General features: G+C 44.2%; 1 protein-coding gene across 1 annotated transcript in view; it reads right to left on the bottom strand.

Annotated features, from left to right (window-relative positions):
* Positions 1 to 312: 312 nt before the first annotated feature.
* LOC104411433 (von Willebrand factor A domain-containing protein 8-like) overlaps positions 313 to 21,978 on the bottom strand; it is a gene marked incomplete at both ends in the record, with an annotated part of 55,253 nt that continues 33,587 nt past the window's right edge. Inside the window, one exon of the mRNA XM_010021848.1 lies at positions 313 to 519. Coding sequence (XP_010020150.1) covers positions 313 to 519 — 207 coding nt within the window. The remainder of the gene's footprint in view (positions 520 to 21,978) is intronic.

The raw sequence follows: 21,978 nt of genomic DNA, 5'->3' as shown, positions 1-21,978 counted from the left end.
TGACATTCTTGCCTTACTTTAGTCTAGGATTTCTGGCTTTTCACAGGGCTGCTTGGAGCCATTGGTCACAGTTCTGTTGGTTTTCACAGATCAAAGTGTCCTCTCAATTTTGTTTAATACTCACCAAATCCTCTCATGTGCAGGCTGAATATTCGTTTATTTTGAATGCGCACTGATGGATACAAGCTGATCTGTACATACCCTGAATTCCATGTTTACACTTTGTTGCTTTAAGTGCTCGTATCACTTCTGGTCCATTTTGGCCTGCTGCACGTCAGTTTAAACACCAATCACAGGTGCTTGCAAACTCACCTCTTGCTGTAGCATCTCCGTATCTCCTGGTCCTCCCGGTAGCTGCAGTCTAAGGGCTCTCTGGTGCTGTCAAACTCTCCCAAGAATGCTCTTTTCTTCATGACACACTGCTTGGTTTGGGTAGCAGACACATGCTGTGCTGCCTTGGAGGGGTCTGAGGTCTTCAAGCCATGCTGCTGCTGCAAAGGTTTTTCACTGTTGCCATATCTACAAGTCCAAAGTCCCTACAGTCCCATACAGGCAGATGCCTGGGTGGCTTCTTTGACTTGAAGAGTCTTTTCAGCTCTTGATAAATGTTAATTGTGGGTCTTTGAGCAATGCTGGGTCATGTTGTTCTTTTTCAGTTGTGTCCCAAAGCTGACCAGCAAGCTGAGGAGGCATTCCTTCAGCTCCAGCAAAGGCCATCTTCAGCTTCACCCGGTCACCAGCATTGCCAGAAGAGGATGGGACCAGAAAATCCTGTTTAAATATCCCAACACCCTCAGATATTTCAGTTCCACAGGAGTGCAGTTGGCCTTATCTTACAAGAATAGATAACTTCTTTCAGAAAAAGAGCCAATTCTGGAAAAACTCACTGTTGGCAGCAATAACGCTACCTTCTGTCTGCGTTCTGGGGTTAAGTGTGAAATCACCTCTGTTCAGCATCTGCATTTAGCAGCACGTTTCAGTTCTGCTTCACCCTCAGGTGAAACGCCTTGCTAGAGTGCCATAAAATCACATTTCCTCACAGATGTCAGAGACGGTATCTTTGTGAAATGCTTGTGCTAAAATGCTGCCATCTCTCCAGCCTGATGATGAACATCAGAGCATTGCCCATGGTTCAGAGTGGGAATAGGACTGTGAAGAGCAGAGTGCGAGCATGTGGCAGTGCAGGAACTGATTTTGTAAACTCCTGTGGTACACAAAGGAATTCACCAAAAATACATCCAAGAGAACTGTGTGGCAGGGGAAAAACCCACTTGTCTCCCCAGACCATTATATTCTCCTATTGTGAGACAGAGTTACCTTAAATGTGCACCTAAAGACACACAGATTTTACCCTTATTGGGTTCTTTGTTTTCCTTACTCCTAAGGAAAAAAAGTAGTCCAGCAATATCAGCAGCTCAGTCTGCCTCTCTGGGAGGATTTTCTCCCACACACACTACTACAATCATGAGCATTGACACCAAGTTATTGGAATTTGCTGTCTGATGTTTTTTTCTTTTCTTTGTTTTTCATTTCTTTCATTAAATGGCTCAACTTCAGAGGATGGGCTCTGGGTGTATGGGCTGATTTGTTTATCGCTATGAAGATGGGGATGGAGGGGAAGGGAACATGCACCGAAACAGAGGGCAGTTGCAACTGGAAAATATTTTAATATTTGAAAGGCCAGATCTGTTTCAGTATTTCTCTAATAGGACACATCCACCGTGGCTTACATTTGATTTCAGAGTTTATGGGCTTGTGTTTAAGACAAAAGGAGTTTTTCTCCTGGTGATGGCCAGGCCATCTGCCACTGTCCTAGTCCTCACGGCTGGGTGGCTCAGTAAGAAGGAGTCATTCAGCCAACCTTGGGATCTGCCAATTGTGCTTTCTCAGTGACCCTTCCAAAAACTGTCTTCTTTTTGACTAAAAATAGGTTTTACGTTACCAAGCCAAAGAGACAGACTTCCCTATGCATTCTGAATAACACCTTTGTTTTGAAATGTCTCTTGGCTCCTGTGTAACGAAAGCCTGACATTAAAAAAAGGTGTTTTAAATTGGTGCTGAGTAATGGTTGATATTCAAAATACAATAGGACAGTTGAGCTTCTGTGCTCTCTTGTGACATGCCATCATTAGCACCTCATGAAATGGAAGGGAGGGGGGATAAAAACATTTCTGGAAACCTTCCTTGAGCTGTTTTTTGATGCAGGAATTTTCACTTTCGGAACGTCTCCGTTTCAAGCTCCTCATGACACATCTAGATTTTGACAAAAAATTTCAGGCAGCTTTTATTTCTCTGGCTGCTTCTCTCCTTCCACCCAGGGGCAAGCAGTTGGTGTGGTGATGACGGTATCCAAAATAGGAAACAGACTCTTATTGGATCTGGTTCCTCAAGGAAAGCCTTTTCTTTTGGGCTTTGGCATGCAAATGCATGTGTGTATGTTATATACACATATTAAAATGTGGCCTGAAATATGACAGTGATGATCCTCAAAACGAGAGCTTGCAGAGGTGAAGCTTCAGAAGTTTTCAGGTGAGATTTTGGGAGTGCCAGGATGAGATTTGCTTTCTCCTCAGCTTCTACCATGCAGCAGAATTTGATGAAGAGCTTCCAGAGCCAGAGCTACAGGAGCCAGCGTGTCTTTGTGTGAAGTACCATGCTAACAGACTGGAAACTGGGCTCCCAGAAGTGTAATTCCTCTTTTATATCTGCATGTAAAAATGCGTTTGCAATATGTGTCTGTTAAATCACTGGTGTAATTTCAGATGGTTTCCTCTACAGTTCACAGACCATTTCCCAAAGCCAACTCAGTTCCATTGTATCTTTCGCCTCTTGTAATAAATACCTTCAAGATAAGTATTCATTTTTCCTGGGTTTTGTGAGAGACAAACGGCAAGATGACAAACCTGCCAGCCATGCAAACATAGGCTTTTTATCAAGAAGGAACGCTACTATATGGTAGCAATGTGTGGTTGCAAACTGACTGTGCTAAAAGAGAGAAAGCAGAAAAAATGTCCTCTCTTACCTTTGCTCAGACAAGGGCTGAGACTCTCATTTTGCCTGTTCTTTGGCTTTCCTCCAACTGCTGTGTTGCTGAACTTTTATTTTCCCCATAATCAGGCTGATATCATAGGGACTTGCGTGGAAACTGATGCCCTCAGCTCATCTTAGTGCCAGAATTACAACAGTCTCTTGTTCTTAATGGAAAAAAGATGTAAAATCTCCAGACAGCCCCGGTTCATGTGGTGAGTGATTTGCTAGCCTGTACGCAGAGCCCAGTCTTATGCCTTCATTTAATGTCAGGAAACCAGAGGAGAAGTAGAAAAAAAGCAGTATATATTTATATGGAGTGTGTGTTTAGTCATGCTCATCAGGTCAGTGCTTCTCTGCTGCTTGTTTGCAATTCCCATGGGACATCGCTTCTGTTACCTGGGCAATCCCATCCTCTTCTGAACTGTGAAAAGAAAAGACCCCAGGATGCTTGGTTATCTCCAAAGGGAGCAAACCAAGGTCCCCTTTGTTTGAGGACCTAACAGCTATCCACTGCTTTGTTAAACTCTCTGCAGATTCAGGCAAGCATCACTAATGACTTCTAAGTTTTGCTGAAGTTGTTGGGTACAGTGTCCAGCCCTTGTGGGGGTTAACTCCTTGGTTTAAAGGAAGTTTGACCCCAAACTCTACCAGCTGAAGTAAGCCATTCCTCTGTTTAGCAGTAGCTAAAGAGAGGTTCAAGAAATGGGAGGGCAGATAGAATGAAAACCCAACTAGAAACCTCATGCCCTCTGGCTTGGCTACCCTCATCTGGTACCATCAAAAAAGGGCTGGCAGAAATGGGTCCTCAATCACGTTCAATTGATAGATGGATTATAATATTAGTAATACTGCCATTCATCCAGAGGAAAGAAGCTCGTGGATAGGCTTTTTGTGTCTTGTCCCTTCTAAGCATATTTAGTTCCTGGCCAAAGCTTTGGGAAAAATACATTGCTTTTAACAGAGGCTTGCCCAAACAACACCCAAATATCGACACAAGGCTGTTGCTGCATGGCAAGATTGAGTCTACCTCATTTGTCAGCTCACCCCTTCAGAAACCAAGCCACAGTCCAAGCTGCGAACAAGCCGTAGTGTGACACTCCCGCCTGATGCAATTTGGAGCAGCCGATGCAGGAATGTGCACCAGAGAGCGAGCTCAGTGAAAACCAAGACTTATTTTAGTGGTAGATTATGTATAAGCCACAGTCATTTCAGCTTTGAAAGGCTTGGCTTCAGACCATTTTTTCCTGTTTAGCTCACTGACTACTTGGTTTAACCAGAGCTGGGGAAGCTGCTGACTCCGTACTGTGAAACCTCAGCGACCCAGATGAGAAGCTGATGTGACTTAGTGCCACCATCATACTTGAAGTTACTGGCTGTTGTGTAGTGATGTTCAGAAGACCCCGAGCTTCTCCACCTGACCCCCTGTGAGAGTCTCTCCTGGTGGTCCCCACCTGCAAGCCAAATCAACCCAAGCCCCTAGCAATTTTAGGGAAATGATGGTGGATTGAAGTGATAGGCTTCACGTGGGTCCTTTTCCTGGGCAGATAAGCTACAAGATGCTTCAGTGAAAGGAAATAAAGGGTTTCAAGTTGTGCATGGGGAGGAATCCTGCCTTTTCCTCGGGGGATGCTAAAGTTGCCCAGTACGGGGTGCTTTTCCACTGTTGGATCTGCAGGGATTGTGGGAAGGGGGAGTGAGTGGACATCTGCATTTCTCTCTTTGCCTCCATCCTGATGTGAAGGGGGTCTCTGAGGAGTGTCTGACCGCTGGGGACACTCTTCAGAGGTGCTGAGATCCCCTCCTGGTTCTATCAGCAGGCATAGAAAGAATTTCTATTTTCATGTGTGTCAAAATTAGGGACAGAAAAGTGGTATTTATCTATGTAGTGTGTGTAGGAGCTTTCCTGACATTCTCAGGAGACATCCTCTTTCCACTCTCTCCTCCTGCCATCCATATTCTCCTCTCCTGCCTCCCATAGCCCCCACTATGACAAATTACTCTGTCTAACAGGAATTGGGGCTGGCAGGCTCTCCACATGTGACCGCAGTGGCTGCATGACAGCCGGGGTGGTGCGGTTTGGGTGTCCTCCAGGTCCCTGACTCACTGCAGGGGGGGACCACATCCCTCCTGGGGAGCTCAGCTGCTCTGGTTTGAATTCCAGGCCCCTTTCCATCTCTTTCCTGTCCACTTTGGGGTTTAGGATTCAGAGAGGAGGAAGGGCTCTCCGAAAGGGACCAGGGCTGCAGATGGGGTCCGTCACTCCCCATCACGGCACTTGCCACCCGCCCTGCTTGGGAGAGGCTGCATGGACATTTTTCTCTGCCTGGTCAGCGTATAGTGTTGCTTTAGCATGACTTAGGAGTGACTGTCTTTGCTTGAAATAAAACCACCTTGGAAGTAAGCACCCCTCTTCCAGAAGGAGGTGACTCACTGGAGATCTGCCTCCTCCCTTTTTGGGTGCAGCCCCCAGCTGTGACTCCTGTCAGAGCCCTTTCTGTGTTTCTTTCACCCCAATACACGTGCTGACTTTGAGAAGTGTTTTTCAACATCCCTTGCCAAATTCTGCTCCTGTGCACTGCATGTGGGCCACGTTGCTTCTCAGTCCCTTGTAGGGATGTGGTTCATCGTTCTCTCTGTTTTCAGTGAGTCCTCAGCCCAGAGCTGCCCCTAATCCGAGTCAGGCTGCAGAGAGCCCCAGACCAGGACTTGTGAATGTCGCGTTGATGCGATGGGGCAGCAGTGGTGGGACAAGACTAAATCATATATCCTGCTCTGGAAGGGTTTCTGGTGACATGGGAAATCCTGCAGAAGGAGGAAAACCAAGATTAATTGCAGTGCTAAGAGCACATGAAGGGACTTCAGCTAATGGAGAACAATGGTACCGCATAGAGGCGATCAACACCAGCAGCTTATTTTGCTACCCCTGTTCCTGTGCACTTATGTGTGTGACTTTAAGGAATTACATCTCATCTAATTGTATCTTTCCAGATGGTGAGTTACATGAATTTATGTTGTACCTTGTTTCCTTTGCTGAGCTTTTTGAGCTGAGTATGTCCCCTTATATTTATCTTCTGACACTCAGGCTGCAAGGAGCCCTGCTCCTGCCTGAATAACATGCTAACCTTGGACATCAGATGCTTGTTCTTTCACCCCAAGATCCCAAATTATCTCTGGTGAAAGCTGATAATGTCTTAAGTCCACTGAGTCCAATATAAATGCTGCTCTGGCCTTGGAAACACGACACTGCCGACAGATTCAGGTTCAAGTGTCTCCTCTTCCCCATTTGTGAATAGAAGGTCAGCAATGCTTCAGCACCTTCTTCAGTGTCCCCATCCCCATGACTCCTCAGTTGCCTTGGACTTCGAGGCATCCTGAAGGGGGAAAAAAACCCCTCTTTGGTCTTTCCCAGAAGCCCAGCTGTGAAATGCCCCAGTAGGAACCACTTCATAAAACTTCTGAAAGACAGAAACTGGTGGTCCAAGGCTTGACCCTCAGTGGTAATGAGACTCATGCAAGCAGAAGTCTTCAAGGACTTGCTCCAACAAAACAGGAGCAAACACATCATGGTGGATAGTATGAAACATGGAGAGAATTTTAAAAGGGTATTGAAATATTTAATAATGGCAAAATGGCTCAAAAGTTGCCAGGAGAATAGCTCCCAGTCCTACCACTGAAGTGCTATTGGTAAAAAATGTCAAATAGTAAACCACTGAGGACATACATTACTTAGCCAAATACTACTATCTTTTTATCATTACCATTATCATACTTAGCTAAAACCCATTATCTTTCAGGACTGTCATCTCACATAAGCCCCCAGATACATTCAGCAAACAAGCGCAAGTCACACCCTCATTTTGTAACGTTTTTGTCCAATGCAAAGAGACAAAACTATGCCATTTTCTGTCTTTTGTACCATACTGCTGTTTATGTGGGGACTAGTGGTTTCAGAGATGGTATCGTACAGCCTGTATATCATATAGGCATAATGAAGTACTCTCTGTGTGCGCAGCAAAACAAGTACGTCCAGAAGTATGGGTAAGTGGAGCTGTGGTGAGCTGGGACAACCCAGGAGTGCAACAGCTCTGCCAGTCTTGTCTAGACAAACCTTAAGCCCAGCTGCAAACGGGGCTTCACAGCTCTTTCCAAGCCTGGAAACGTAAAATGACTTTCTATGAGCCCTCTGCATTTCCTCCCAAAGCAACCATCACCCTTGAGGAAGCGCTTTGCCAGCAGTGAGGCACTTGTCCACGTGCAAAGGTAGAGCCTCAGAAAGCTCTTTGGTGCGAGGGAGGGAGATCTGTGTTGGGGAAGTAGGAAGAACGGTCCCTGGTGGAAGACGTGTTGGTATAATTGTTGGGGATTTTCCTGGTTTTTATTTGCAGGAGCAGCTGAGAGTCCATCCTGTCTGTGCTTTTTGCATGGCATTACAAAATTAGAGAGTTGTTTTTCAATGAATGTGGAATTGCTGAAGAATAGAAACTGAAGTGCCATAAATAGCGCTGGGCTCTTTGAAGCCACAAAGAGGAGGCTGTTCTGCTGGGAGATGCCAGGCATGGGAACATGGGGTTTCTTTGTTCACATGCTGTTATACAGCAGCTGGTGTACTTGGAGCACGACACCCACATTTGCTTGTGCAGTTAACTGGGTATGAAGAGGAAACAGCAACAGTTTGTGAGTGGGGCCTAAGAGAGTTCCAAGTCCTTCAACCCACCTGGCTCAATGGGGCCATGGTCTTCTAAGGACACACATGGCAGGCTAAGAACAGGTCTGCAAGTGAAATTTGAAGAGGCAAATTATTTGAGAGCCTTCAAGAGCATTATGTTTCTGTGTTGTCTCAGGAGGGATAAAGAAATCACTGTTCTTTCTCTTAGGAGGTATGACTTGGTCTCTAACATCTTTGTCACCATTGCCAGTGGGTTTTGCACTGAGGATGGTAGCAGCTGACACAACGGAGGACCCACCTGCAGGGTGTCCAACCCTCCTGAAAACAGTATTGTGTTTGAGCTGTTATGCTCATAAATGGAGCTGAGGAACCCACAGGTGCTGATGGGGTTAGCACTAAGCCCAGCTGAACCCCTTCTGTGATTATACCCCAATGCCAGGAAGGGCAAATCATGGGCAACTTCAGCTGGATGCAAGTCCCCAAAGGTGCCGCCTAATAAAAGCTGGTTGAACACAGCCCAAAGACACACAAGGTAAGTGTAGAAGCCAGTTATGTTTTGTCTAGTGCAAAGGCACGTCTGAGGAACTGAGACCCTGTCCAATGTCCCTGTCTGCTTTCTGGGTGGTTGATGACTTGTCTTGAAACTTGGAGCTGCTTTCTTGCCCCAGCTGTCCATGGCTGTGTCCTGGCTTCACACAGCCCCTGCTTGGCTTTTAGCCTTGGAAATCAGGATGATCATTAAAATTCACTGACCTTCCAAAGAGCCCTACTTTAAACCCTAATGACGTTTCTAATAAAGGGCAAGGTGCTGGCTCTGAAGGCTTTTATGTTGTGTACTGCATGCTGGATAACAGCACAGGAGATGCTTGCAAATGGGAACTCTATTAAGCTTTATTAAAGGAGTCACAGGACTGTGTCTTTCAGCCTCATCATGGGACAACCACTGCAATAAAACTTAGGTTTTGAACTAGGCTATGGAAAGCAGGTTTAAATGCTGTCAGTGGTTTTTTTATATATAATGAACATATGGTGAAGTCGTGAATTAGTTTTAGGTGCCTGCGAGCGACTGTGCTTTGCAGTGCTTAATTGCCTGCTCAGTTTTTAGTCTATGAATGATGCAGGAATAAACGTCCCGCGGAACCAAGCTTGATGATGGACGACCACAATGCAGGAGGTGCAGTTTCTCTAAGGAACAGTAGCCAGATCTGGGGGAAAAACCTGCCAAAGTCATCAGCTGAAGTAAGTAACTCAAGAAGGAGCTGGGCAGGTTTCCAGAGCTGCGGGGTATGAGGTAAAGCCATTAACAGGGGTTTTGGGTTTAAGATAATGATAGATTGGTTAGCGATTGGGATTTCCTGCACTCACAGGGCTTAGGAAATGCTAGAACCGTGGATGTGGATGGCTTGTCTGGGGGAAGCAGGTACAGTGGCTGCTCTGTGCCCACCACCAGCCTCCCCTGCTCCAGTGCCTGCCCCGTTCCCAGCAGGAGGAGGTGCCTGGGAGGGGAATCTGCACCGTGCCAGTGCTCCCCCAGCCAAGGGAAGGGTGCGCTCCCCCATTTGGCAGCCATGGGGCAACAGTTGGTGGTCTGCCTCCACAGGAGGATGGCGTCACTGCCAAGGTAGGGTGTCTTCTGGGTACTTTTGTTACATCCCCCGTTCTTCCAGTTATGTGGACAAAGGAGCCAGTTCTTTTCAGGGACAAAACTCACAAAACCCAGCTGGTGACTGTGAGAGCACAATGGGGTGTCTGCTTGCATATAGTAACTTCTGGGGTTTTAATGACAAACTCTGTCCTTGCATTTGGAGGAGCTGGAGACAAATCTTATTTTAAAGGTTTTCTGACAGGATTGTGTTAAAAAGGGTGGAGGAATGCATAAAAAAGAACCGGGGCCTGTGGGGTCTAAGTCTGGGCAGGCCCAGAGACAGGTTAGTGTGTGCTAATACCCTGTGGAATAGCCAGCAGGACCTTGGATGATGGATTAGCCATCTTACCAAGCTTCTTATTTGGCTGTGCGCCTAGGTTCCTCCTACATCTCTGCATGCTGGGGGCTGGAGCTGACCCTCTCAGATCCGACCCAGAGGGCTGCCATCCTGCTGCCCTTTTCTACCTGGTGTCCCCACAGTGATTTGCCATGCCCACCAGGAAAGGGAAGATAGATACCCACCTCAAACCCCTCCGGTTGCTCTCTCCTTATACTTTACTTCTAATATGAGGTGCACATAGCATAAATTAATAGAGCCCATCAGCCTAAACAAAGAGAGTCATCTTCAGATGGGCCTACAAGATGGAGCTGGACCTTTCCTAAAGCACTTTGTTACGAATCAGTTGTGCCAAAACTGGCATGTAGGTAGCATTGCATCTGGCTGCACAAGGGTTAATGCACTCGTATGATGTCGCTTTGCTTTAACTTTTCTCCATAAGGAATGATACTGCAAAGCTCTTGGCATGCTTTATGGTAATCATGAAGAGATCAAATAAATAGTACTAAAATAACTAGCTTTCCAGAAAAATCAGGTTAAACTGCACTACCAGCTGTGTCTTCACAGACAGCACAGCAGCCAAACAGCCAAATAATTAATGTTCAAACCCCAGCTATGTGTAATGAGAGTAGCTAATTTTATGCCTATGTGTAAATTTTCCCTGCTTTGCCTCCCTGAAGAGTTTGCTTCATCTTGGTGCCTTTCAGTGTTAACCAAGGCTCCATGACGGATGCAAAGTTGTTGGGAGTTTCAGTTAGTAGAAAGGGATATTGAAGTACTCAAATACACCAGCCCTTGTTAAATTAAAACTGTCTTAATCACGGGCTTGTTGCAAGAATCTTAATTCCTATCTTGTCCTGATGTAATCTTATATTACAACACTTTAATGCCCTCTGAGAAAGCCCCTGCTTGTTTAATTTTTCCCTACCCTTTCCTGTACAAGGCATGCTTGCCTTAAGAAGGCTTGGGAGTGTACTGGTGCATCCTCCCCAGTGTGAAAAGCATCCACAAGAAAATATCCTAAATAACAAGGTTAAAACCAACAAATTCTCTCCACTTGCCCTGATCCTACTCAAGCAGGAGATAAGAAACAGCAAGAAATGGGCTATAATGTGAGCTATACCCTAAAACAGTGGAGGACAATGCCAGTGGCCAGGTCACTAGTCAGGTACATGGGTGGGTCAGCATGTTAGCTGGGTGGGAACTCGCCGATACCGCCCTGCCTGGAGACAAGTGTAGATTCAGGCCTGGAGACTGGACTCTTGCAGTGCAGGCCCAGGTCCATCCAAAACTCTGGAGGTTAAGAAAATACTAGCTCCAAGCGAATGACACTCACCTGGCTTTGGATGGAGTGTGAAGCCTGAGCTGTTCAAAGCAGGCTGGTTTTGGGTTCTGTTTTCTTTTTAACCCATAAAGCATTGGATTCCTGTTTTGAGGAGAAATGACTGAACTTTGACATTCACTGCCTTGCCAGTCTGAGTTTCCCACATTCACCCACATGCTTTTCCTAGAAGAAATCATCCAGCAAAACAATGTGCCTTTTGTTAAGAGCAGCTGGTTGAGTGAAATAATGCTTCTTTCAGACTCCTCCACGATAATGGAAAAAGCTTTGTGCCCTTCTGGTTTGCTGTCTGCCATCATCTCAAATTAGGCTGGACTTTGCAGGCTGTAAGGTGGCAGACGGGATGCCCAGGACCTCTGAAGAGGTGCCTTTGGTTTCTGCAGTATGTGCTGAGCAGATTTCAGCCAAAAGCACAAGGAGGTGCTGCCCCACAAAGCCCTGGCCTCGAAGGGTGAGGGGAAGAGCTGCTGGGTGGGATGAGGGATGCCAGGTCTAGAGTCCAACACCTACTCAGAGCTACTCGCCACAGCACTCAAGAGGATAAATAGAGACAGAAAAAAGCTCTTTTAGAGTCTCTTCTTTCTCAGCCTGTGCCCGGGCACACTTATTCTTGGCTACTTGCTTTTGTTTGCCTCAGTTTGGCTTTGGATGGTTTTCTGCCTCTTTCTAGCCAGCCCTCTCACATCAATTTATCTTCTCAATTATTTTAGCAAAATGAGCTGTCCTCGCCTGCTTTCCCTCTTCGTTGTTTTTTCTTGCTGGAGGGAAGGATCTTTTGACTTTCTGATTATTCAGAGAATAGCTGCTTCCCCTTTTTTCACCCTGCAAATCACGTCACTGTGCACATTACTGAGGCCGCACGCCGGTGCTAGGGAAGCAGGAAGCTGCTTCTACAAACCACACTGGCTGCAGTTTCTGTAACGGATTTTGTCACAGGTGTGCTGTGTGGAGTATTCAAATGACATTTCAAAAGGCTCACGTGGTAGTTCAGATAAGGGTTGCACTTAGGCGTTAACGTAACTGCTTGCTGCAGACGCTTCGTGTACATTACTGGCTTGCTTTAGCAAACCGCTTGTAAAAGCTTTTAGCCAGACCCTCTGGATGATGCTGAGAAAAGAATGGGGATTCTCATTTAGGGCACTTGCATATACTGGTGACTGAGATTTAGCTTGTGTGTAGGGTAACTGTCCCTCTGCCTGTCAATCAATCAAACCTGAGCCACCTTAGACGGTGCGCTAAAGGAGAAGGGCGATTACAAAAATAAAAAAGGCTAATTAATAGGCTTTGACCTGCTTTGGACAAGTTAAAGCACCAGAACCTTTCGACTGCTCTGTATATCACTGAGCTGCATTTATAGAGATGTTTTGCTTATATTTTGTGATTCCAAATGGTGGATTAATGACATAAAATACTAGTTTTAAATGATATCTTGGCCTTCGGCAGGATCTAGCTCTTCTCCAACTGAATCGTGTATCTATTCATTTGCATCTGGATAAAAATTCACCACTGATGAATTAAAAAGCAGAAGAGAAAGGATGCTTATGTTTTCATTCCGTTATTGAATTCCATGTGTATAGAGCTATATCACATGCTAAAAACCTAAATAAAAGGATTTATACTTCTCAGCATCCAATGCACAAGCAGCATTAATGCCAGTCCATGTTTAGGTATGCATGCTGCCGTTCAGGGCCTGGCTTAGTGTTGTGGTGTGAGTTTCTGCTGTGTTAATCCAGATCTTGTGTGTTTTAAGACCTTCTGCTTCCACCATGTTCTTCCCGCAAAAGAACAGACCCTACATAGGCTCCTTGGTCTGCTGGTATTTGGAGCACGGAGAGCAGTGATTCAGGGGGCAATGAGATTTTTTTCTGAGCTGGCAGGAAAGGAGGGGAGAGCTTCCAGTTCTTAAATGCACTGTAACAAAGAGGGAAAGCAAGCTGCTGTTTCATGGCCATGGAGACCTTCTTGAGTGAAATGGCAGAATGAAGTGACTTAAAAACGGTAGAACACCAAGGGGGCTGGGGAAAGCAGGGAGTGGGAGGGACCTGCAGAGCAGTTTCAGGTAATTTGAATGGAAAAACAATCTGTAGTAATTTTAGTGCATCAAATTTCGACTGCACTTTCTGCTGATGAATGCAGAGCTCGCAGGGTTTTCATCCAAATGGACTTTGGGCTTTCCCCAAACCATTGAGGAACTGGCTTCTGTGAGCCAGAAGCAGCAAACTGGGCTGGAGAGCCTTGGGTGAACACAACCTCCAGCTGCTGGGAAGGAAAGGGCTGGAGAGGAGCAGCTTGCGGGGTCACCAGCTCAGATGGAGGCGCGTGAGCTACACAGGCCATTGGAGATGCCTAGATGTCCTTGTCCCTGCTTAAACCTGTCCCTGCACGACCCTGCCTGAGCAGGAGGAGGGGATGAGGCAATGCTAAGGTTGCTCCTTTGCTATCGCCACGTATTTCTGGGACAGGGACAGCATGTGCAGTGCTGTAACAGGGAGGCTTCCTTCCTTCAGCACCCCCTTGTTTCAACTCTTCTCTGTAAATCATGGCAGGGGAGCATCCCTGTTCCTACCCAAATGCATTCATTTACAAACCCCTTATTTATAATTGTCAGTTTGGAAACCATACTAGGTGACCTCATGGATGTCAAACCAATCCAAGCTGAAATGCAGATGTTGCTACAGCTGGCATGGAGTGTGATTTACTCATGACGACACCAAAAAAATCTGGGACACCATTCCTTGTATCGCTTTCCTGTATAACACATTTTCCTAACCCAGTAATGCTATTTCGGGACTTTTTCCAAACCACTGTCTGCATGTAATATTCTCATCTTGGAGAGCCTGGCCAGAGGACTTAACATATAACACTCATCTAATGATTTGAATGGAAAAGGCTGTTCCTAAGAATGGGGTTTGCATCAAGTCCTGGTAGAAAAAGGACTTTTTTTTTTTTAATTTTATTTTTCATATTTGTGAGATGTATTTAGTTTAAAGGTGCTCAGTGAATGTTTCCACTCTCAGTAAGAGGTTCCAGGGACTTTAAGATTTTGGCTTTTGCTAGAAGGAACCAATTTATATGCATTTTAAAAGGAAAAAAGCTCACTAAATTAGTATTCAGGGAACACACCTATGTTAGTCTATGCCACTCTTTGTCTGACGATGTTAACAAGCCTTTATTCATCCTGAACACGTGCCTGGAGTAGGGAAGGAGTTTATTTTCTGCCTGTTGCTAGTGAGGATGCTTAAGCACAGAGTCGAAGGGCTGAAGCCAATGGGACCATAACACTCCCAGTGTGGTGCTGACTTTAGAAGTAGAGATCTGTCTTCTCTGAATTGTCCTGTTTTTTCCCCTTCCTGCTCCATTCCTTTATGGTTGTTTTGGAACTGGGGGAGCTCTGGTGCCAGATTATACCCTGCTGGTAGGGATTTGCAGCCTCATACAAGCAGGGTCAGGATCTAGTTTCTAGCTCTACCTGGCTTTAAACAGTTTAGTTAGCCTGTCCAAAGCAAAACTGTGTGTGATGGTTGGGGAATCCAGGGTCAAAATCTGAGACTTTGGTTTTTGACATTTCCACCTATCAGTACACTTACTGTGATCAGTTTGTTCTTGACTAGGATCATGCTACAGGTGTAGTGTGGAAGACAGAATTTTTCTGCATGCCATCATGCCAGATGTTCAGGCTAATGATACTGTAATATTAACAACATCTGTTTGTTTTCCTAAAGTAGATTTTCATATGCTTATTTATCCTGTCAAAAGCTGGAGAACAGGCAGTCATGGAAAAGAAGCTGCTCAGTTTTATAATGCTGTCCTCATCTTTGAAAAAACCCACCATCTCCCTCATCCTGAAAAATGTTGAATCTCTTCCTCAAATCTTCCCACTGGGAAATACACTTATTTCCCAGAATATGTAGTTGACTTTAAAACATTTTATTCAGTGACAACGCTGTTCACATTGTCATAACAATCTAAAACCCCAAAACACTCCTGAGTAAGGCAATTTGTTACCTGTTTATTTTGATGACACCTTGAATTTTGGATTTTTAAACCTGCTTGAAGATGGAACAATACAAATATCCTTTTATTGCTTGTAATATCAGAGAATAACTCACTTTTCCTCTTTCTCAGGATTGCTGGTGCAGAATCAATTCTGTGCATCACACTGCAGCAATGTGCATACTGAGAAGCAAACCACTGACAGAGTCACATTCACACAGCAGTTTTGCCAAAGGACTTTCTGAAATAGCCTGCTTATGAGTCAGTGCCTGACTGGTGACAAAAACAGACCTTTTCGGGTTTTAAGGACTGAAACACCTGCTGTGAAGCTTGTCTCCTAAAAGATGAAATCCTTCAGCTGAATGGTTTGCTTTGCAAATGTGTTTTTTTTCTAGGGGAATCTTTGCTACAAACACATTGTTGAGTTAGAGATCACCAACATTCCTAGCAAAGAGCACGGTTACATTGAGCAGCTACACCAAGAACTGTCTTTTTGATCTTGCACCCTCAATAGCACAGTCCCATAGGGTGTGGGAGGCATCTTAATTCAACTGATACAGGAGGGTGTTGACTTCACTGGACTATTCCAAAATGCTCAACTGCTTTAGGCATCAGTATCTATCGTTCACTAACTGTAACACCCAGAGCACCAACCCAGGGTTAAAGGCTGTGACTTACTTACCTTGTATGATGTTTGGGGATTGCTGGACACCTTTTATATTGGATAGAATGTCTTCCATGTAAGATGTAACGGTCCATGTAAGATGTTGAGTGCTGCTATTTTACAGCATGCACAGGGGCTGAGAGTGAGAAATACTGACGTTTCTTTCCTAAAAGGTTCACTGTCAGGACAGGAGAGCGTGTTTGCTCTCCCCACATGCTGGCATCAAAAATAGTAAATGGTAAAACACAAGCTGGGTTTTGTTGTTGTTTTGTTTTAAACATGGGTCCAAAATAGACATGTTTGCCCCAGAAGCAGAGTTATCTAGGAGCAGAACAACAACTGCTATTACATTTGCAGCAGACAAATGGAAGAGCTTTAGCTGTTCTCACTAAACTAGTAGCATTTGAAGTGCTAACTGAACCTTGAACCTTTTCTAATCTAGAGGTTCTGTACAGTGATTATATTTTCAGATCAGCTTTCTGGACTAGATACACAGTCAAGAATTGTGTTTGTATTTCTTAAAAAATATCTTGTACATCCTCATTTTTATAGGAATGTTATTAATAAAAATGATAATGTGCAATAGCCAACACAGTACAATTGGGTTTTTTTAATTAAAAAAATTATCATGTCCAAATTATTTTAACACTTGTTTTGTAATAAAAAAATCTTAACTGTATAGATAGAGAAAGCCTCTGGTATTCTTGCATCTCTTCCCTGTACTCTTGACTAGGCATCAGGGTTCTTTTTTCGGTTTGATTTTGCACATATAATACAACATCTGTATCTCCTGGTGTATGCTTGTTTGCTCGAGTATTACATCAGTATATTTGATCATCCATTAGGAAATTACTTTAGTCTTAATTTTAGCCTTAATTTTATCAGGATAATGGATGAGCTGTAGCATGACATTTGAAATCACATTTGACACTTGGTGTTGTTAAAGAACTGAAAACAAGACTATGGGAGTCCAAGATGCTGAGCCCCTCTACTCTCCTTGCACTTCATGTGAACCCATCCCTGTTACACCTAGGCACATGAAACTGCTTATGTCTGTCTCTGAATGTTGACTGTGCTTTGCTGTGACTAAAATCACATCTGCCAGGGCTTTCTGTATTTATTTTTGCACCTCAGTTAAACAATGATCCTAAATGAGTGTAAACTGTTACTAACCGGCTACTGAGTATGAACACGTATCAGATATAAACAGAACTAGCCCAAAATCTGCATTGTAAGAAGTAGTTAAAATCACTACTTCTCACGTGACTATTAAAGCATTAGCAATAGGTCAGGACCTACTCCAACTGGCAGCTCTGTGAATTCACCAAAACAGTGCCTTTTCATAGAGAACGATGAGTGTGAGAGTGCTTTAATAAACTCTGAGATGAAAAACACCTTAACATGCTTTCACGGGGAATGAATGACACACAACCCTGGTGCATGCAGGCACTGGTGCTCCTCTTAGTTAAACAAAGCCATATTACTCTTAAGCATTTTACTGATTAAACATAAATGCATATTAAGAGGCTGTGCAAGTCGCAGGGACATGAAAGGAGTGTTGTTTGCTGGATTTCTAAGCACTGAAATAACACTGCCAGTCCTTGTGAGACAGGGAAAAGCACAGCTGCTGCTTTGATTTCCCTGCGGTAGTGATGGGCATCAAACCAGGTGAGAGATACACGGCCTCAGAAAATCCTCCCCTGAATTGTTACAATTTAGAGAGATGCTGTCAGGTCAAATATGCTCTGCAATTACGCACTGTAACAAGCCAAACCCAGCCCCCTTCTTCTAAACTGGAAAAAATTAATATATAATAATAATCTTAGAATGGTTTGGGTTGGAAAGGACCTTAAAGATCATCCGGTTCCAACCCCCTGCCACGGGCAGAGACACCTTCCACTAGAGCAGGTTGCTCCAAGCCCTGTCCAACCTGGCCTTGAACACTGCCAGGGATGGGGCAGCCACAGCTGCTCTGGACAAGTTTAATTAATTTCTTCTCTCCTTCTCTCAAAATCCACCAGGAATTGCTTCTACCATCTCTCAGCTGCCCTCCTGGCTGGGCCTGGTCCAGGACATGGCTGCATCCTGTGGGCCCATGAAATATGAACTGAAACACAACAGACATCTTCTGAAACAAAGAGAAAAACCCAAACACTACAGAAAGGTAACTTTAACTAGAATGACATGATATACAGTCTACTGGGATAATTAAACAAAAGGCTTAAAATCCGATTTACCTTAGAGTGAATAGAGCATAAATAACACTACTTTTTATGCTAACAGTATTATACTGCATGTAAATCTAAGATGACAGTTTATCCACTTGAGTAATCTAGAAAGTGTACAGCACATTTGCTAATTAGCTGTAATAAAATGCTTCTTTTTTGAAGAACTGCTGGCAATAGAAGTAGAGGAATTTCAATGTAAAACCACATTTACTAACAAAGAGACTTATTAATATGCCAATTCTTTATTGCATTTTGTATCTCATCCTATGTTTACAGGACCAAGATATTTGAAGTGCACTTCCCCTTTTTAGCTGTGTCTGTGTGTATGTGCATGTACATGCATTTGTCCCAGCCAGGGATAACCTTCTTAACCTTCTCCTCCCAATTCCCTTCTCTCTAAACAGGAATTGCATCTTCAACCTCTTTGTATTCACATATACAGTTATCATAACAATACCAACAAGCCTTTGAAAAACGTCTTCCGTCCTCTCTTGCCGTAAAGTTTCAAAGCTGGCCAGGCTTCGAAACACACCCTAAATATGGGATATTTCTGATGCTCTGGTAAAGATTTTTGCTGCAGGACTCATGGAGTAGAGAATGACCACTTGAAACCTGACTCTTTAAAACAATGATGGTTGTATTTAACAAGATCAAATAAATCTGCGTCCTCCCCTCCAAATACACTGCTCATAGTGCAGGATTAAGAGAAATATTAGAAGTGAAGTACTGTAATTCCTCCTCAGATTTTTATAAGTAAGTAAGTAAGTACTCTGCCTTGGCTTTTTTCTATTCAGTTACCCTCAAATTAGTATCAGCAGAGATTAAGTGATGATACATACCCCCTGGCCCAAGCTTGAATAAATCATACATTCAATTCACCAAGTATTCCAATGTTCCCATAAGATGCCCCACAAGGTATCTCTTCTTTAGTGGATAAAGAGGAATTATTGCCTTATGGAACAAGTCAAACACTAACCAATTGAATCATAAAATAAGTCTCTATATCTATCCTGGATATTAAATATACCCCAAAACAGACGTCTTGCTAAAATAGATTTTTTTCCCTCCTCCTTTATAAAAAAGAATGTATTCTCTCATGTCTAGATCTCACCTCCAGTTTCACCTTCAAAAGACCCAAGCGAAATAGATCATGAAGGAGCTCTAGCAAAGCTTTAGAAACTTTTTTGTCTCCCGACTGAAAAGGCATCTCCACATACTGAGGCTATCCCAGGTATCCTGGGCAAGAGTGCAGTGGGACAGCATCACTGGTCATGCAAAGGAGACATGGCAGTAGTTCCCTCTTTGGAAACACTGGCAGTTGGGTTCCAAGACCATTTTGACCCTTTCCCCTTATTTTTCACAGGCAGAACTGAATGAATCTATTTTTGTTTTGTTTTCCTTCTTAACATCCACTTTCTCTACATCTGAGCACTGTGCCTGATCAGATAATGAATGTTTACACGCGACAGTCAGTGTTTCCAAACTGCTCCATTGTTCCCAGCAACCAGTGGTGAAGCCCCAATCCCAGTCAGGACAAGAAAGCCACAGCAGAGGAAGGAAAGGTTTCCTGCCTGACAAAAGCAGTTCTGTTTGAAACAAAGATGGAGTTAACTACCCATTCAAACAGATGCACGCAAAACACTGAAGCAGATTGCCTGGCTCTGCCTTACATAATATTATGAAATCCCAGCGACCCGTATTTAATAAAACAGGGTGAGATGATACCATAGTGCTGGCAACATGGCTGGCAGAGGAATGCTCACAAACTGTCCTTTATTTATTTATCCCTGCGGAAAAACATTCACTCTGCTGCCATCCTGCGATTTGCCTCCGCCCCACTGCAGTTCTTTGAACGCACTAAGTCGGTTGAGAAACTGGGGGTGAAATCTTACAGCTTGGCTGTCGTGCAGATTTGGGTCGCTTTGCTGATTAAAGAACAGCATGTATCTTATTAATAACTGTGTTTATCCTCAGTGTTAGTTTCTATCTCCAGCAGGAGCAGGCTTCTTCTTTGAACTCATGCACCGTGACATCAGTGACGCTTAGGCACTTGACAATATGGTAGATGTGAAGATCTGCTGCAGAATCTGGGGGATCTCTTTGGTATCCATGGCAATAAAAGACCGACCTGCTGGTAGCATCCTCTGCAGCCTAAGGAGCAGAATGAAGGACAAGACACAATTACCATTTCAAATTATCTTGCCTACCACAAGCCAGGGTTCCTTAAGAATGGATGTTTTTCCTTTTGAATACCTTCCCAACCCATGCTGTTCACAATGCAATTAAAGGCTTGGGAAAGCAGCAGTGGGAGGAAACACCGAGAGCAGCTAAGTCACAGAGGTCCTTTCAGCAAGACAATCAAGAGTGTTTCTAGAGATTTCTATTCACGTCCTCCTTCTGACACGCAAAAACTGTTTTGATCAAGGTATCAGTGACCCCATGAGGTGTTATCACAACTGGTTTTCTGAGGGCAGCTAGAGATTTACTCTGGAAATGAACATACTTGCTTACTTTAATAGGTTACCATGAACCCACAGCTCATTCAGTTCAACACCCCCAGTGATTCTAAATGTGCTCTTTAAATTTCCTCTTTGAGACTGTAGCAGATTAGATGGAAAGATACTTTTCTGCCAATATTAGCCTGACGCACTTTTATTCACAGCTTAACCCACCTTAAAAAAGCTAAACAAGACGCATGTTACAACCCCCACCTCCCCCATGGGGAGTCAGCAGGCTTGGGATTTATTTTTTCACTGCTTTTTAAAGGAGTTTATGCTCCACACTGGCTCTCCAATGCTAAGTGAAATTTCACTTTTAAAGTGAGTTTTTAAAAGAGCTGCAACAGGGAATTCCCTCTTCCTTCCCCCACAGCAGTTACAGGAAGGCTTTGTCTAAATTCTGCACTTCCACATACACAGAAATGCATTTCAGTGACAACGTTGTGTGCATTTTCCATACCCAGAGAACTAGGCAATTGTAAGATCTCCTCTTACCCAGCAGGATAGGGTCCACACTTTATTTATTTATTTATTTGTTATTCCTAGAAGTAAAAGGAATTTCTGAAATTGTAACCTTTCAGAATGGGTTCTCTTTTCATGCGTAACACAGTTCTGATGTACAGACCAGCTGACATAACTAATGGTGGCTGTGCAGCCACACGTCTCAACCCTTTTCTGACTAAAACTGCATACTGACTGCCAATTCCCTTTGGGCGTTCTCTCACTCTGCTCGAGTTGAAGACTCAAACAAAACCAGAAAAGGCACTGTTGATATTTGTGGCTATAACCAGCTTTTTGCTGCATGTACTGGTCCTCAGTGGATGTGGAACTGAGCAACAACTGGGACTGAATTTTCTTCTTTTTCCCTGTACCCAAACAATTTAAAGTGAAATTATGTTCTAGCACTGAAAATAGGCATATTGGCTCGGACCCTCCAAAGAACCTATGTCTCTAGCACAAAAGGAGTATCTGAGTGAAATTTCTGGCAGTTTGGAAGACCATTAAACTCTGGTTTCTCGTGCTTTAATTTCTTTTTATAGGCCCACACATATTCAAACTGCATATTGGGCAATAGCAAAGGCACCAGATCTTTTTCATGATTAGGTAGTGATATCACACAGGGGGATAATGCACATCCTCCAGTGGAAGGAGGGCTTCAGGTGCTCCCTTTGGATGTACAGAGAATGCTCTGAAATAGCGAGCTATAAGGGAAGTCTGCAAGGACCCGTGAACCAGTTTCCTCCCTGACACATGTCAGTAGATTTAAAAAAACTAAATTGAAAAAAAAAAAAGGGATGAAAACTTGGATATGGGCTGGCAGTGTGCGCTCACAGCCCAGAAAACCACCCATATCCTGGGCTGCACCCAAAGGAGCATGACCAGGTGGAGGAAGGTGATTCTGTCCCTCTGCTCTCCTCTCATGAGACCCTACCTGCAGTACTGCATTCAGCTCTGGGGATCCCAAAACAAGAGGGATGTGGACCTGCTGGAGTGGGACCAGAGGAGGGCCACAAAAATGGTTAGAGAGCTGGAGCACCTCTGCTACGGAGACAGGCTGAGAGAGTCTTGGGCTTT

Source organism: Nestor notabilis, unplaced genomic scaffold (genome assembly GCF_000696875.1).
Source record: "Nestor notabilis isolate BGI_N333 unplaced genomic scaffold, ASM69687v1 scaffold9429, whole genome shotgun sequence".
Taxonomy (NCBI): Eukaryota; Metazoa; Chordata; class Aves; order Psittaciformes; family Psittacidae; genus Nestor; species Nestor notabilis.
Note: the sequence above shows the minus strand (reverse complement) of the source record. Positions and strands in the feature narration are given on the sequence as shown.